The 18,208-nt window shown below is 43.0% G+C and overlaps 1 protein-coding gene across 6 annotated transcripts in view; it reads right to left on the reverse strand.

Annotated features, from left to right (window-relative positions):
- Positions 1-18,208, reverse strand: part of LOC124247438 (ectonucleotide pyrophosphatase/phosphodiesterase family member 1) — a 194,605-nt gene that overhangs the window by 176,194 nt on the left and 203 nt on the right. For 5 of the 6 annotated variants that reach the window (XR_006890727.1, XR_006890728.1, XM_046676699.1 and 2 more), the window contains one exon: positions 18,109-18,208. This exon is cut by the window's right edge. Coding sequence is in view for 4 of the 6 variants with exons in the window: in XM_046676695.1 (XP_046532651.1) it covers positions 18,109-18,208 (100 nt within the window). In the remaining 2 variants the exon portion in view is untranslated. The remainder of the gene's footprint in view (positions 1-18,108) is intronic. The other variant, XM_046676697.1, reaches the window with a different exon arrangement.

The following is an 18,208-nucleotide window of genomic DNA, read 5'->3' on the forward strand; positions in this document are numbered from 1 at the left end:
CTATTGAGAAAAGAGATCTTGAGGAAAGTGTCTAGAAAACTGGATTTTCATCTCCTGCTTTACAACAAAATAACAGATGGAGTAAATATTTAAAGGTTTAACATGAAATCACTAGAAGAAAATATGGACAAATGTTTTCATAATTTTAGCGTGGGAAATGTCTTTAAAAGCATGGTGCAAAATCCAGAAATTATAACAGAAAAGTTGATACATTCGAGTCTATAAAAATTAGGAATTTCTGTGAAACCAAAAAAAGAACATCTATGACAAAAAAAATTGGAATGGGAGGGAACTAGGATAAAATATTTTCAACATATGACAAAAGGTTAATGTCCATGATAGATAATGAGTGTTTAAAATCGAGCAGAAAAAGATAACCCAAAGTTTAAAATACCAAAAATAATAAAACAGCTATTTAAAGAAGTAAAACATGAGACATTCAGCTTCATTAAAAAATCAGAGTCCCTTTTTAACCCAATGAAATTGACGAGTGTTAAAAAGATCGATAATTACACGTGCTGGCAAGGATGCAAGGAGAGACAGGCGCTTCCACACTGTGTTCATGGAAATATAAATTTCTCTTTAAAAGATAATTTAGACGAATCTATCTAAATTCAAAATGTACATATCCTCCACTCCTACAATTCCAAATCTATTAATTTATCTGATAGAAATTTTCACACAAGCACATAAAAATATGCATAGAGATATGTATTTATTGTAGCATCATTTTTAATAGCAAAAACATGCAAACAGGGGCTGGCCCCGTGGCCGAGTGGTTAAGTCCGCGCGCTCCGCTGCAGGCAGCCCAGTGGTTCGTTGGTTCGAATCCTGGGCGCGGACATGACACTGCTCATCAAACCACGCTGAGGCAGCGTCCCACATGCCACAACTAGAAGGACCCACAACAAAGAATATACAACTATGTATCGGGGGGCTTTGGGGAGAAAAAGGAAAAAATAAAATCTTTAAAAAAGAAAAAAAAATGCAAACAACCTAAATTTCTGTTAGTAAACAATTGACTAAATATAATACATTACGGTAAATCCAAACAATACAAATTTCTATCCAATTACTTTAAAATTATGTAAATCCATCACTGGCATACTTACTCTTAAAGCCTTCAGCCCCCACGTAAGAAGCAGTCTACGCTGAGGCTATCATGCTGTGAGTAAGCCCAAACCATTCCATTCACAGAGAACACATGGGGAGCTCCTGAACCTACATAAAGTGGGAGAGAGATGCCGGCCAGCATCTAGATGCTCCGTTCCCTGCTGGTGCAACTCCAGCCACCATCTGATTGCAAGAACACAACAGACCCTGAACCACACCTGCCCAGTCATGCCTTTCTCGAATTCCTGATCCATCAAAAACCATGAGGGGTTTTTGAGTCAACAGAACTGATGACCAGATGCTGAAGAGAGATGAATTTATCAAGTTGGCAGTACTAACCAATAGGGCTCCCTGACCACAAGAGAACATGCTCCTTTTTCTCCCTCTCCCAGATTTTATGCCAAAATCATTCCCAAGGTAAAAATGATCAATGAAGGAATCTAAGAGTTCAATCTGCTGAGAGTGCACAACTGGGCAGCTTCATTCCGAAGTAACCACCTAGTTCTTCTCTTCATCACTTCATTGGAGGAAGAGAAATGCCTGAAAACTACTACACGGTGATATGAAGACGTGTGTGATGTGTACTTTCCTTCCTTTGGTAAATGCACATTCAGGCACAAATGTTTACATAAATCCACTTCTAATTTTCAGATGGAGAAGTTGACTTTTGGTTATTATTAACAGTTTTAGAGCATGAAGAGTATTGGTAAACATTTAGGAAAAAAAAAATAGGACAAGATGAGCCTGAAAGTCTGAAACATCTTGTAGGACCAGAAAGTAAGGAAGTCACTCACACACACACACCCACATAATGACGGGGGCATGTCAAACGGATACAGGAGCCAACTCCCAATGGCCAAAGCTGGAACAATTTGAGGAAAACTGTAAATAATATATTATTGGGTTAAAATTCAAGGTATAAAATAAATATCAATGAGTTCATACTGATATAAGTAAATGATTGAATAAATAAATAAGTGGGGAAGAATAAACAAATCTCTAGTACAGAAGAGTTCCAAATAATTTATGTAGATACCGCACAGTCAAGGTGGAACATAAGTCTCCACTCTGTAAGTGTGGCCAGGGCAGAGTGACTTCCTTCCAAAGAGTACGGGACGGAAACGCATAAAAAAGAGTATCTTTACAATGGAGAGACCTGACAAACACGACCTCAGCCAGGTAATTAAAGCTAACATCATTGAGGATTAAGTCATCCTAATAGCACACACTCTTGATACGATGTGTTGAGATGGCACGTTACCTCTGTGGTCTGCCTCCCCAGAGCACATAAATCCAGTCTAATAATGAGAAAAAACACCAGACAAATCAAAGCTGTGGGACATTCCACAAAATACATGACCAGGGCTCCTCAAAACAGTCAAGATCATCAAAAACAACAATGTCAGAGAAACTTAGCCAAGTGGAACCTAAAGAGAAGTGACAACTAAAAGTAATATGGCATTCCTGGATGTGGTACTGGAACAACAAACAGAAAAGGACATCAGGGAAAAACTAAGGAGATGTGAATGAAGCACAGACTTCAGTTAACAAGGCTATCTCAGTGTTGGTTCACCAGTGTGGCAAACGCACCATACCAGTGTAAGAAGTCGGTGATGGAGAAATGGTGTGGGGTGTATGGGAACTCTCTGTACTAGCTTCACAACTTTTCCATAAATCTAAAACCATTCCATAAAGAAAATGTTTATTTTTTTAAAAAAAAGGAATAGACATGAATCTATATTATTCTACCACAAAATTTCTACTATTTAAAAATTTTGGTCTATTTTTTAAAAATTGCCTGTATACACAGACACACATATGTACGTAATTGAGAAATTATACAACTTTTTCAACTGAGAAATTGTTCTATATACAATTTTATTTCTTTTTGCATGTAATACTATTTTATAAGCATTTCTTATTTTACCAATAAATTTTTAAAATATCTATTTTTAATTTAGGTACATCCATAGGTCGAGACATGGAAATATTTCAACAATATATGATATTCTTAAGTGAAAAAAGCAAGTTGAACTTCCACTTCATACATTTCAGTAACCGATGGTTTTAGAAAACCGTGTGCAGACCTTGCTCTCACATCTGCTCCCTGCCGTGATGGGCGCTGGTAAGGGGCTGGCACTCCCCTTCAGGAAAGAAGGGATCGCTCCCCCAACTGCTGGGAGTGCGACCCGACAAGACCAGGCAGCTGAAGACAGCACCTGCCCGAGGTCACACCCCTTCCGGGGAAAGCTTGCTCCCTCTTGGTGACTCTAAAGGGTCACGCTAGAAGACCAGCCCAGAGAGTGGGCGAGGCCGCCATGGAGATTGCATCACAGCTCAACCTGACGCTCTCCGCCCTGCTGTTTCCTGCATCCCCTCCTCGGAGCGGCTCTCAAGAGCACACCCTGATGAAACCCCCGCGTGCTCCTCCATCTCCGAGTCTGCTTCCCGAGCACCCAAATCTGACACTGCCTTGCTCCTCAGGGGCCATCTCAGAGAAACGACCTCTGACTATCACACTGCCCCGGCTCCCTGAGTCCAGGCGTCAGGCCGGGGTAAGCTAATGGGAAACACTGACGGAAGATGGGAGGGTAGGAAGAAGGGGGCAGTCAGAATCTATCTCCCCTGTTCTCCTGGCTTCAGGTAGGACCCCGGGAGTGGCTGCATCTCTCCGGGGTCCCCGCTCTTAGAGGGAAGTCCTGGCTCCCAGCTCTGGTTTCAACGCCCTTTCCTTTGGCCCTTCCTGCTCCCCAGGTGGTAGCAGCTTCCTTCTGTTCACTCTGCTCTGGGTGGCCTCACTGCCACACCATCCCACTTGGCTTTCAGCTCTTCCAACAGCTTTGTAACATGTTCCTTCTATTAAATTCTCTAGATTAAATTACCAGGTATGGCCTTTGTTTTTCTGATTGGACATTGGCCAGTATAGCAAATGATCAGACATCAGATACACAGATGTGGGCGTGTGCACACACACACACACACACACACACACCCATATCCCAAGGCATAATCTAAGCTAAATGGAATATAGGCAAAGAAATTTCCATTTTGAGGGTTCCCTTGTTTTTAATTATCAATCTCATGGATGGAAAAAATATTTTAATTAGATCTTGCTTCAGTTGGATTTCAAGGAAAAAAAAAATACTGCCAAAATAATCCTGAAATCAGTTTGTTTCTTTTGAAGCTACCATCAAGAAAGATATGACTCATTAAATAAAAGTGTATTAAATAATTCTAGAAAAAAATGGCTTCAGTTCCGTTCAGCTCATGAGATGGGAAGGGGAGGGAAAGCAGTTTGTCTGTGGCACAGGACTGCCCTTTCACCCTCAGGCAGAGGACAAAACAGATGGACAGAAGGGCAAAGCATCCCGGGTGTTAGCCAAAGACATTGTTTCTCTTGCCCAGGCAGGTGTGGTACCTACGCAGGTGGGAGGTCAGAGAGGAAACAATGGGAAAGAAAGAACATTGTGCTCAGTTACGCTTATGTGATTTCTTCCTGTGTTTTTTTCTGAAATAATTTTTGGAACATGATGACTAGAGCACCTTGCATTTACTCTCAAAAAACACACTCTCTAGAAACAGACAATAAAAAGACAACTATCGAGAGGACTTTCGGTAATTGTTCCTGAGGACAAGAAATGGGATAACGGGAGATGACAAATGACATTTACTTCCTGCAATGACCCAGGGGTTACTCAATCAGTTACAGTGGTAGCTTAAAAACTGGGGATGGATACATGGTGTATAATTTAGGAGGGAACATCATTTCAGAAATGTGTCGCCTTTTAATGTGCATATTTAGGCTGAAGTCAACTTAATTACACTCATTCATTTGGATAAGGAATCTTAAAATTACCTTTGTAAGAACATTTACAATGTAATCCTTTTAAGCAATTTACTTTGTTCTAACAAATGTTTCCTGAACAAAGAACACTTGTTCTGCATACATTTTCACTATTACTGGCTGGAGGAACTATAAAAGTTAAAAAACCCTATGATCTCACAACCTTCAAGCACTATGCAATACAAGTTTTTAAGAGGATCATTTGCCCCTGTGTCTGTGCTGCCCAGTCCGGGAGGAAGCTGAGCACTTGAAAAGTAGCTGGTGTGATTGAGGAACTGAATTCCTTTTTATTTTGTTTAACTTTAATTAATGTAAATTTTAATTTAAATAGCCACACATGGAACTTAAACTCTAGTAGAAAAGAGAAAGTAGTTATGAAATGGCCAAGTCAAAAAACAGGCCTGTGCTGTTGACAACCAACGTGTTCTTTAACTTTTTCCTGCTGCTGGAGCTAAAAGGACTTTTCCAAAATGTAAATGAGATTTTGTTGCCAAGAACAAAAATAGAAATAAAAACAAGCAAACAGAAAAAGATGTCAGTGATTTCTAAATGCTCTTAAAACAAAAACCAAAATCCCCAAGATGGTCTGCAAGGCTCTGCCGGACCTGATCCCTGCCCACCTTTTCAGCCTCATCACCATCACTTACCTGTCTGCACACCAGCCAGCCTGGCCTTCTCCCATTCTGGGATGGACTGTGCTCCCTGCTACCCCAGGACCTTTGCATGTGCTGCTGCCTTCCCACAGAATTCTCTTCTGCTCACCTGTCACTTCCCCAGGGACCCCTTCTCAGATCTATAACTAAGCCAATGCCCCCTCACTACTCTCTCTCACAGCCCTGTGGACAGCTTCTAGGCGGCACTTAGCAAAGCTGCAACATGAGACAATCCTATGAGATTCTTTGATAAATATCTGGTCCTGCGGGGATGGACCACGAGAAAGGGTCTAAGTCTCTCTGTCACCATTTAGCCCCAAGCCTCTTGCCCAGGACTGCACACACATTGAGAACTATAAATATTTGTTGAATAAGTTACTAACCATAACAATAAACCCTAATCTAGCATCTATTATCTCTCAGGCATTTTTACAATTTTTATAATTACAAACATGAATTCATTTAACCTTCAAATACTTATGAGGTAGGTACTATTATTATCCTCATTTTACAAATGAGGAAACGAAGGCACAGAGAAGTTAAGGGACTTGTGCAAGGACACACAGCAATTATTGGCAGCGACAGGATTCAACTGCAGTAGTGTGGCCCTTAGAACCCTTAACCACTACCTCTGTGGCCTTTATAAGATGAAGTGGCAATTGAATGGTTCAGGACAGGGGAGACTGGCCCAAAGAGCAGCCAAGGAATGTTTCATGTGGAAGGATAAATTGAGTTGGATCCCAGGGGGGTATCTGCTGTTGTTAAGAAAAAGGGAAATGAAAAGATCGCTCCTGGGGCAGAGAGCAGAAATCCCCTATCCCAAACCTGTTGGGGAACAGAACGCCTCCGAGCGGCCTGCAGTGGGAGGTGTGTGCCCGCAGGGCAGCAGCGTTGGTGAGGGATGTGTGGGATGTGCGTCTGAGCTGACTCTCTAAGCGGGCAAAGCACCCGAAGAGCAGAAGTCGCTGAAAACTACCTGAGCCTTCGGACTCTTAACCCAAGTTCTGCATATGACAGATGCACGTCCATCTGCCACACGGCACACAGAGGCCCACCGAGGTGCGGGTCCCAGACCAGACTCAGTCACCAGCCAGCAGGGTGGCTCCCTCCTCCCTCACAGCTGTGCCAATTAAATTAGGAGCTAAAGGGTTTACCATGAGCTCTGACAAAGCAAGAGCCACACAGGCGTGCGTGTCTTCCACGAGCGCTCACGCCCCGCCTGTGTGCGGGGGTGTCCTCCAAGTGCTTGGCCAACAGTGGCCAAGAAATGGCTCCCCAGCTGCGTCTCAGGCCTGCAGGCTGCTAGGAATGCACGGAACTGTTCGTGCTAAGCCCGCGAGCGGGGCACTGTCACTCCAGTGATGACAAATAAGCCTGTCAAGAAGACTGAGGGTAGGGGCACACATTTTTCCACGCACGTCGTGGCAGTCTCTGGGGAATTCTGAGTGGAAACATAATGAAAGACAGTCATTATATTGGGAAAACTAATAATTGAACCATAAAGAAGAGACACGAGAGATGGAGGTGAGGCATGCATAACACAGAAATGTGTACCAAAAAAATAAATATATATTCTTGGGGACTGATAATGCCTGAGTTATGAGTAAAGATGGTTTCAAAGATGATCCCATGAACTAGGGCTAGTAAAATAAGTCTCAAAATAAGAATTCGTGAAAGGTGCCTTAAAAAGCTGTCTGGCAGGGGCTGGCCTGGTGTTGCAGCAGTTAAGTGCGCACGTTCCACTTCTCGGCGGCCTGGGATTCGCTGATTCAGATCCCGGGTACGGACATGTCACCACTTGTTAAGCCATGCTGTGGTAGGCGTTGCACATATAAAGTAGAGGAAGATGGGCACGGATGTTAGCTCAGGGCCAGTCTTCCTCAGCAAAAAGAGGAGGATTGGCAGCAGACGTTAGCTCAGGGCTAATCTCCCTCAGTAAAAAAAAAAAGCTGTCTGGCAATGTTCAAATCTCACAATGGAATATAAATGAAAAAAGAAAAGAGAACCGTATATGTAGTATGATCCCATTTTTGTTAAAAAAGTGATTCATGCACATAGAAAAGTCCTGAGGGAAAAGAACAAAATATGAATAGCAAAGAAGAATGCAATCTTTATTTTCTTTATACTTTTTTGCATTTTCTGAACATCCTGCAATAGGTGGTATTTTTATAACAAGAGGAAAATATTATAAGCTCTCTATACAAAGATTTTAGATCTGGGAGAAAGCCAGCTAATCCAAACCCATCATATGATGGTTAAAGAAACAAAGTCAGAGAAGCAAAGTGACTGTTCAAAGGTCACACAGCAGATAATTCTTGTGACTCCAACTTTAGGAGTTTTTACACAACCCCCAACTCTCAAGATTTTTGCCGGAATCATCCCAGAAAAGTCAATGTTCCCTTTTTCTGTGAAAGTTTCCAAGAGACGACAAATGTATAAATACTTTTATATGTCAACATTCTTCACATTTACTTCCTGTGAGCTATCAGGAAGGCATTTAAATAAACAGTGTACAGGCAGAAGTTGTTTTGTACTTATTTCTCTGGTTAGCTCAAAAAGAGATAAGCTCAACATAGTCCATTCATAATGATCCTAAGCCACACCCTTCCCACCTGAATACACTTCATTCACCTGTTTCCTTGTCTCCAGAAGATTCTAATCTAATTGCTCCCGGGTGGCACTTTATAGGAAGCCAATGTGTTTGGCCAACGAAGTATTATGGAATAAACCCTGTGCCAAGGCCATTTAACCTGATTCAACACCACCTGAAAACGCCCTGGTGTAAGATTCCTTTGTTTTAATTTCACGTCAAGCAGACCGCCAATTGTCGAGAAGGCACTGCAGTGGAAACTTGGAACCAAAGAGTTCTATTCACGGTGTGATGCGCAGTGAAATCTACTTGACTTGCTGATGAATGGAGGCTTGAATTGGAAAGAACATGGGCATGCGATCAGATCACAGTGAAGGCAGCAGATTGGCACGGCTGGAGCAATCAAGAGCCATTCAAGAACAAGCCAGGCAGAGCAGGAAAAGGCAACGCAAGTACAGGAAACAAATGAGAGCAAAGGTAGGCTCCTGAGAGATGGAAACGGCACCGGGAAGGGCGGGAAGAGACCGTGCGCAGAGTCCCATACAACCGCCAGGAGCGACGGGCTACTTTCATCAACGCACCTCTGCGGTCCAAGGAAGGAAAGAAAGGGGCCAAATGCAACAGGCGCAGCACCATTTCAACCCAACACCAACGCAGTTGAGGTCATTAAGCAACACTTAGTAATTTTTTTCCTTTATCATAGCATCGTGTATGAAGTTAATGACAAAGAAGGGTTGATTAGAATGCCCAGCTAAAGAAATTCAGGTTGGTGTGCTTTCTGTGCCACCTCATAGCCCTGTGGAGTGCTGCTCCTCAAACTTCAATGTGCAGACAAATCCTGGGGGCATCTGTGAAAATGCAGGATCTGGTTCCCTAGGCCTGGGGTGGGGCCCAAGATTCTGCATTTTGTACAAGTTCCAAGGAGGTGACGCTGATATGCTAGTCTGCAGACCACACTTTGGGTAGCAAGGATGTAAAATGTCTTCTGAACAAGGAGAAGTAAACAATTCAGTCCCACTGAAGCTTGTCAATAAGAAGAAGAGTGACCACTTATTCAGGGCACACTATGTGCCACTTTGCATACATTACCTAATTTAATTCTCCTAACAACACCTAACATCATTTTATCATCTCTGTTCTATGGTTGTGGAAGCTGATATTCAAGAAACAAGTTATTTGCCGATATTCAAGCAGCTAATAACAGTACCAGGATTAAACCCAATTCTGTCTGACTTCACAACCATCTGTCTAGGGGCCGGCCTGATGGCACAGCAGTTAAGTTTGCATGTTCCGCTTTGGCGGCCCGGGGTTTGCCAGTTTGGATCCCAGGTGCGGACATGGCACCGCTTGGCAAGCCATGCTGTGGTAGGCATACCACATATAAAGTAGAGGAAGATGGGCATGGATGTTGACTCAGGGCCAGTCTTCCTCAGCAAAAGAGGAGGATTGGCAGCATATGTTAGCTCAGGGCTAATCTTCCTCAAAAAGAAAAAACCATCTGTCTATAAACTATAGCAACGGCATTAAGAGAATGATTAGTTTTGTGATCTTGGAAAGTTCTCCAAATTTCTGAGCATGATTTTTTCATCTCTAAAATGGAGATAATGGCAGAGCTGTGATTTGGACCAAAAGAGGTAGCAGATGTGGAAGTATTTTGAAATCTATAAACGACTTTACATAAATAAGGATACAATTGTAACTAGCTGATTCTTTTTACATGTCTTAATCTCCTTTCCTCTTCTCCCCAGTTCTTAAAATAGTATTGAATGTACACCTTTCCTTAAAGTAGATATTCTTAAAACTTTTGATCTCAGAATCCCTTTATACTCTTGAAAATTACTGAGGACCCTAAGAACCCTTTTCAGATAACTGTGGACACTCTTCTTTAAAACCACACCAAAATTCTACAATTGATAATTTCTTAAAGGCAAAATGCAAGATGAAACTTGAAACAATATAGATGATCTTTTCATCCTGTTACATTAAAATACATTAGTCTATCTTGCACTTTGAATGGCACTTACACCCATGCATAATTCCGTAAATCATCCATTCATCCATTGGAAAAGATTAGTTCACGGAGCTACACGGTTCTTCCAAATTATAACACGTCATTATAACCATATGAAAAAAATCACATTCCTACAATCTCCATCGATTTCATCAGAAAAGTCTTTAATGACTGGGAAGCTGTCAAGCTTACAATGGCAGATATAAAAATTCTAATTTTTGCCTAAAAGATCAGATTTTATCATAGGCAACAAGTAACTTGTTTTCCTTGAAGTGACAAGCTAACATTATTCATTTTTGAGAAATGTGTGCCAATGCCCAATTCTGAATAACCAGTTTGTCAGGTGTTCTTCGTTCCATGAAAGAAAGCAGCTGGTTCAGCTCACAACTCCAACAGCAGTATGAGTGCTTTTCCTCCAGAAAACAACGGTACTTCAGTATGCAGCAGATGTGTATGTATATGTATGACATGTATGCATTATATGTACATGTATGTAATGCCTATGTATAACGTGTACATATATACATGTGTGTATATATGTATAATACATATATTGCATATGCTATGTGCATACTTCCAATTTGGTCACACAGAATATTAAAAAGGCAGATAATTTAGGTTGAGATTTAATGAAATCCACTTCATCAAGGACATTTTTACTGCTTCATCTAGTACATTCTTTCAAGTGAAACTGACTTCTTTTGTTTTAATTGCAAGTACATGACTACTTGTGCAATTGAAGCCACTGCCTTGATTCATGCTAAGGTGCCAGGAGTTTTACCCAGCAATGCTTTAACACCATCAGTGTGAACGCCAACACAAGGAAAAGGGCAAATACCATCGCACTATTGACGTTAAAATAGTTTGGATTTCAAGGTCCCCCTGAAAGACTCTGAGGGACCTCCCAGGGATCCAGAGACCACGCTTTGAGAACTGCTGTCTGAAATATTTTGGCTGAAACGTTGTCCTACCTGTGTTGCCTTTTGCTTACAAAAATATTTATCCAGAATCACATAAAGTTACTGTGGAGAAATGAGATTCTATTTGGAAAAATCTCATAATGACAGTTGTATGTGTTTTGCTGCCCAACAGCATCCTAAGAAACTACTTGAGTTCCTTCTCAGTTCCTCTCTCCATGAGAGACCACAGGGTCCACATGCAAGCTAATGACAAAAAGTTCTTCAGGCGAAAGAAGTCAGCTTTAGGAATGAGCTACTTTCTCAGGAATATTTCCCAAAAACCAAGACAGAACGATCTTGAAGGGTTTCAACCACACCTGTGATAGAATGTTTGCCCCCTAAATCTGTGTAAAGTCCTAGGATATGGTGAGAAAATGATCCATCCACAACTGAGATATGCCTGCAAAAATTCACTCCCTCCAAAATGATTTTCTATCACGACTCTCTATTTTCCTATTCCAGGACATTTAAAGATGTATTAAGAAGGAAACATATTAAGAAGAAGGTCACTTTCCCCAAAATATATCTACGCTGGAAGTTCCTAACACCATGCTTATTGATTTCACACTGATAAAGGCCAAAGAATGGGATGCCATTAGCCATTAGTCCAAATAAAAATCTATAGTTAAAAGTCCTGCCGGGGGGCTGGCCCAGTGGCATAGTGGTTAAGTTCACACACTCCTCTTTGGCGGCCCGGGGGCTCACAGGTTCGAAACCTGGACAGAGGACCTAGTGCAGCTCATCAGGCCACACTGTGGCAGTGTCCCGCATAAAATAGAGGAAGATGTGCAACAGATGTTAGCTCAGGGACAATCTTCCTCAAACAAAGAGAGGAAGATTGGCAAGACATGTTAGCTCAGGGCCACTCTCCCTCACCAAAAGAAAAAAAAAAAGTCCTGTCAGTTACACAGTCTTCTACTTACAAATGGTGTGACTTTTGCCTATAAATCTAACTCACTATTTCTAGAAGTGGAGTAAATGAACCTACTAAATCTGAGTAACTTGAGGTGCTTGTCTAAAAACTACAGATTCTCTGCTTCCATTCCTATCTTAGTCTGCTCAAGTGCTATAACAAAATGCCACAGACGGGGTGGCGGAAACAATAGAAATGTACTTCTCACAGCTCTGGAGGCTGGGAAGTCCAAGATTAACGTGCTGGCCAGTTTGCTTTCTGGTGAAGGTCTCTTCCTAGCTGGCAGGTGGCCTTTGCTCCATATGTGGAAGGGGAGGGGGAGGGGAAAGGAGGGGGAGAAGAAGGGGGCGGATCCTCTCTCTTCCTCTTCTTACAAGGCCACTAATCCCATCATGAGTGCCCCACCCTCATGACATCATCTAAATCTAACTGGCTCCCAAAGGCCCCATCTCCAAATACCATGGCACTGGGGGCTGCGGCTTCAACATGAACTGGGAAGGGACACAAACATGCAGTCCATAACAATTTCAAATCTTCTAAATCACAACCTCTAGGATGGGAGCCCAGGAATCTGTCTTCAACAGCTCCCAGGTGGCTCCTATGTACATTTAAGAAACCCAATTGCCACCCCATGTGCCTCAGTTTCCTCATCTGTAAAGAAGGATTGACTGTCACCAGATTTTCCTGTTTCAGAGTTGCTGCTGTTTGAGGATCAGTTAAGAATAGACGGGAAAATGCTTTCTAAAATGCCAAGTGCTATGTGAAGAACAATCATCCAAACTTTACCACCTATATTTCCAGCAAATCTTATCCTAGAAACTAAAGTGAAGGAGGATAAAATGAAAAATATTTTAGACGTTATCTTAATTCTTGTAATTGAACCTCAGATAACTAAAATACTCAGGAAATCGCGTGTTCTAGTTAATATTTAGCTGAACATTCCGGTCACTCTTTCGAAAAGCCCTTTTAAATATATGATGACACTTTCTTGGCGAATATATAACTTGGATCTTATTTGATGCCAAAGGGTTTTCATTTGGGGTCAGCATCTGAACATCCGTTCCTGCTGCAGAGGACTTAGGCCAGCAGAGTAACCCACGTTCTGCCCTGACCTCATGGGCTAAAAGGTTTCTTCTTTATTGCTTGTTGTTTGGGACACATTTCATGGTTGACAGAGGCGTGTTTATTTTAACCAGGGAAGATCTCTAATCACAAGTTGTATTTCAAACGCTTATTTATTCCTAAGTTGTTTGAAACTTGAAATGCCTCTTCCTCTACTGAAAAAAAAAAGTTATAAACCACAATTAAGCTTTCTGGCTTGTCCAAAAAGCCGATAACATAGATGAAATACATTTATTTTGCCTTAAAAGTCACACAAATATTTTGCAATGGAATTTATCAAACTCAAAAACAAAACTAAATCTAAAATTATTTTTGTTTACTTTTAATACTGAAATCTGAGACAAAAAAGAGTTAGCTGGAGGAAGATGAGAAGCTGATAGATAAAAATTTCTGTAAATATTCTAATAAGGTTAATGGTCCCACTTCTTTATGATACAGAACACAAAGGTTTCAACATGGCCACTAAGGATTCTCTCCAGAGTCAAGACTAGGATACGATGGGGGAGGAGACGGCAAACCTGAGTGTCCAGAGTGAACTGAAAGAGTGGAAGAGAAGGGAAAAAGAGAAAGGTGTTGAAAGGGTGGCTGTGTATCCAGGAGAGAGAGACCGCATGGAGTGGACATAGCGCAGATGTAAGAGGTGAGCGAGAGAAAGACCAGAACACGACTCAAAGCAGAGACAGCAAGTAATAGAAAGCAAGGCTGGAGAAAACGGTTCCCTACAAGAAGCACAGAGACTGAATTTGGGGTGTGACAGCAAAGGCACCTAAAAGGAGAGGCCCTGGTATAGTGAGGGAGACTGTTGTTGGTACCAGCAGGATGGCCTCACTTGTACCTGCCAGATGGTCACACACGGGTTGTTTGTACCTGAGGGAGCGCCCAGTGGCTAGACCCTGATTCTGAATCCAGGTCGTCACGGAGGCCCTCTGTGGCCCCTCAGGCACATGGCCCTTAGTTGGGAACTTGTGTTTATAGTTCACTCACCGCCTCTGCCGTCTCCCTCTGCGCTAACACAATCATAGCCCAGTGGATCTCATCCCTGAATTTACACCCAAGCGTCATCTCTATTACTGCATCTGTATTTAGATTCCAGACCTTCAACTGGACATATGGGTCTGTGGCTGTGTATTCAGTCTGCCCATCTTGCCCTTTTCCAAGTCAAATGTCACCCGGGCTAAGTAAAAACGCAGTGCATTCATTCATTCAACCAAGAGTGACACTGACCATCAGGCACTGTCTCAGGTCCAGTAGTAAACACAACAGTCTGTTGGGTTCCTAGAAATCTTTGGAGCACTTCATTAGAACACGTGACACAAACAGCATGAGGGGCAAACTGGAGACTTCTCTGGCCTCTAAGACGCTCTGGTCATTTTGAAGTAAAATGCTAAACTGTGGCTGGATGGACATTAAATTTTACAAACCAAAGAGCAATGTCAATTCCAAGTCAAATCAAGAGCAGAGAACTACCCTGAACATTCTCCAGGCTGCATTCTAGAGGTAAGATAACGTGTTGCAAGAGGAAGGAGAGAGAAGCTAACAACAGAATTAATCATTTTCATACCCAAATTTCTGATAAACAACGCCAACTTCTGCCACTCACAAAAAACATTTTCACTGAAAAGTGAAAGGAATCTTCACTCACCACCACCCACACAGGGCCCCTGACACATACACAGGTACAGGCATCCATAGGCACAGAAGGTCACACACACAAAATACTGCTGCAGAAGGGCTCACGGGAGAAGGGAGAAATGCATCACAATGTGGTTGAAAATTACCTGTCCTTTTAAACGACGCCAGGGAACAAGACGGGCGTTTCAAAGAAATCTTCAAGTCCAGCCTCAGTGGAGGCTGACACTTGACAAATAAAAATGGCAAGTAATAGGATATATTGGAGTATATGAGTAAGCCATTTGGTGTAAACCTAATTCAGCCTGACCTTGTCTTTCCAAAAGGGCCTGACCATGGCCATTGAGCATGCACTGTATATCTGCTTTAGATATTCTCTATGGCAAGAACAAAGCCCCTTGAGATACAGGTGCAACTTCCCTCCCCCTCCCAACACTGGCACTCCCTTAAGGATTAAGCATCTTTCCTTAGGCTAGGAACTCATTGCTGCACTCAGCTGTGACCACCCAGCTCGAGACAAGAGACTTGCTTCCTTGCCAAGATAGCAGACCCACTACCTGCTGTGTCCATCAAGCACTGTGCCAACAAAGCAATCTTGTCACTATTGTGGGGGGGGGACATTTCAATCCTTTGTGAAACATCTTGTTTGGGGGTATATAACCACTCTGTACACCTCACTTCTTCGCTGCCCTTTCTTCCTTCAGGAAGAAAGGCCCCGGGCCATGGTCCTCAGATTTTAGCTCAGAATAAACTCTCCCAAATTTTACGGATTATTTTTGTCGACACACTTCAGTTCAAAACTTAGCTCAGAACCAAGGAAAGGCATCAATATTTACCATGTCCCCTGAACCATGTGGAGAATAACACCTGGATTTGCCCTCTGGGTGTTTCCCACGGTCGGGCTCAGTGCCCAGGCACGAGCATTTCCGGGACCCAAAATCCCAGAGCAGAACACGCTGGTCTTCCCCTGGGATCAAACACCACACTGCGGAGGGGCAAAGGGGGGCAGGATCTTCCCTCTGCCTCCACTCTCACATCCCTACATCGTCCAGGTTTACCTGAAATATGTTCAGAAAAATGCAGCAGTCACACTGCCCCTGATCATCTGTCTGCAAGGCAACTGCTGGATTTACCCCACTGGATAAAGCCTGTGTGGCTGAGGACCACCTCAGCAGTTGGCCTCTACTAAGCCCCACCCCAGACACAATCAGTCAATCCATTTCTTCAGCTTTTGAAAAGCATGCTGATGTTTAACGTGAAAAAGGAATCCCATCATTGCAGCTCCTTTCTAGAAGACACATCCCTGAGCGCTCTGATGCCAACGCAAGCTCCTCTTGGAGACTTTTCCCCGTGTAAGTGGGTCATTTGGGGAAGGTCTGGGGGGAGGAAGGGTATTAAAGCAGGGAAGGGAAAGAAGAGGGGATAAGAGGTTTCACTTTCAGTTCAATCATTAATTAAGAGGTTCAAAAAGACAGCAATGAGTTTTGGTGTATATTAATGTCCTACAGTATTTCATCAAAAGACATGAGGTAACTATTCGGTCTGGCAAGAAATAAACCAGAATGAAGATCTAAAAAGAAAAAAAAACGATGTGAGTTAAGAATGCTTTCCAATTCAATCCGTGTTACAGCAGAAGACCCCACCTAATGGGACAGAAGGTATCCACAACTGTCCTACTAGAGGAAGCAAGTCCTAAGACACTTCTGTCTCAAACAGCCAGAGGTGCAGCAGCAGAGCATAACAATGCTGTCAGACCAGCAGACTGCAGGTCAAAGACGGAAATGCACGTTCCAAAAGGGAGACTTGCGTGGATACCTACTGTAACGGAACGATTTAAAAGCTGAATTTAGCAACTGGAAATTTAGCAACCTTTCAGGACTATAGGCATTTAGAAATGATTTCACATTGGAGTGACATGCAGATTCAAGGTACAATTACTGACTATCTTGTAGTGTGCTAAACATGAAAGTACTGATACTAAATAAGCTAAGGTCTCGTATTAACAAAAACAAAAAAGGTGACAACAGACAAAACTAGGTTCTCATCAATATCACACGTTCAAATTCAAACAGTGATATATGATGCAAAAATGTATCTTGAGGTGCACACATTGCGTGATTTGGGGCACTCACTCTTTGAGCCTTAGGCTTATTAAGTACTAAGTGAACGACACTATCTCTTCAGGAATGTTGGTTCCTCAAAGCAGTGTAACCTCTCCACGATACCCAAAATATAGTGAAAGTGTAAATGCTTCCCAAAGGAAAAAAGATTTCAAAAATAAGAAAAGATATTCTCTCCATAGCATTGTCCAATCATTATACGTAAGTGACAATGTATTTTAGGGTAAACCATGCCTAGAAATCTACTTCCATAAATACAATAAAAATGACAGCATCTCCTTGAAGTTTTCAATTTACTTCCCCACAGACGTTGTTCCATTTGATCCTCACTACGGTTCTCCGCGATGCGCAATGGAGTTGATGTTTTAACATTTTAACACAGAAGAAATTGAGGTTTGGGGAGAATTAAGGCTTCAGCAATTTATAACGGGCATGAAACCAAGAAGCCAGGCTTCTGACTCTCAGTCCAGCACTTCCGACCACAGATCCAGAATACAAAACAACTTCCACATTTCATAAAGTTGACTGCGGATCCTGTAACTATGCTGATAAAATAGCAGAGGAATATTGGGGACTTTTGTTACCAACAAAAACCGTGTGGCCCATGGTTAAAAGAGCAGACGAAGAGTCATAAACGTTTCTTCACATTCACATAACATGCACATTGACGGAGTTTCTGAACAGCTGCAAGGAAATTCCTAAATAGAGCCAAAGAAGAGATATTTTCTAAAGGTCCTGATATAACTTCAGGAGCTCCGCTAAATCCTACAAGCAGAATCAGTTCGCGCGAGGAAAGTCATCAGTCCTGCACCCAGAGTTTCCCAAACGGGGTCGGGGGGGTACCCAGTTACTCCTTCCTGAGACCAACTTTCGGGCAGGTCGTTTTCCCCTCGGAAAACTTCGCAGTGTCTGGGGAGAAGGGGGTGTTTCTGAAGACTACACTGGCCCGCAGCCCGCGCCCGCGGCAGGCCCTCGGGAGCATCCGCGCGCAGGTGAGCGGGAACGCCCCCCAGGCACAGGCAGGAGGCGGGGGACGCGCGCGGACGGCGGCGCAGAGGGGCGCGGAGAGGGGCCTCCTTCCGGCCCGGGGCCCACCGCGCTCGGGGCGCACCAGCCGGGCGCCCTCCCGCCCCCGGGCCGGGCCGCGGACCTACCAGCGAGAGCACTTTGTAGGTGTTGGGGTCCTTGGCCGCGCCGGCGCGCGCCGCCTTCTCCAGCGGCTCCTCCCCCACGTCCATGGGGGCCAGCAGGGAC

The sequence above is a fragment of the Equus quagga genome, chromosome 11, assembly GCF_021613505.1.
Source record: "Equus quagga isolate Etosha38 chromosome 11, UCLA_HA_Equagga_1.0, whole genome shotgun sequence".
Classification (NCBI taxonomy): domain Eukaryota; kingdom Metazoa; phylum Chordata; class Mammalia; order Perissodactyla; family Equidae; genus Equus; species Equus quagga.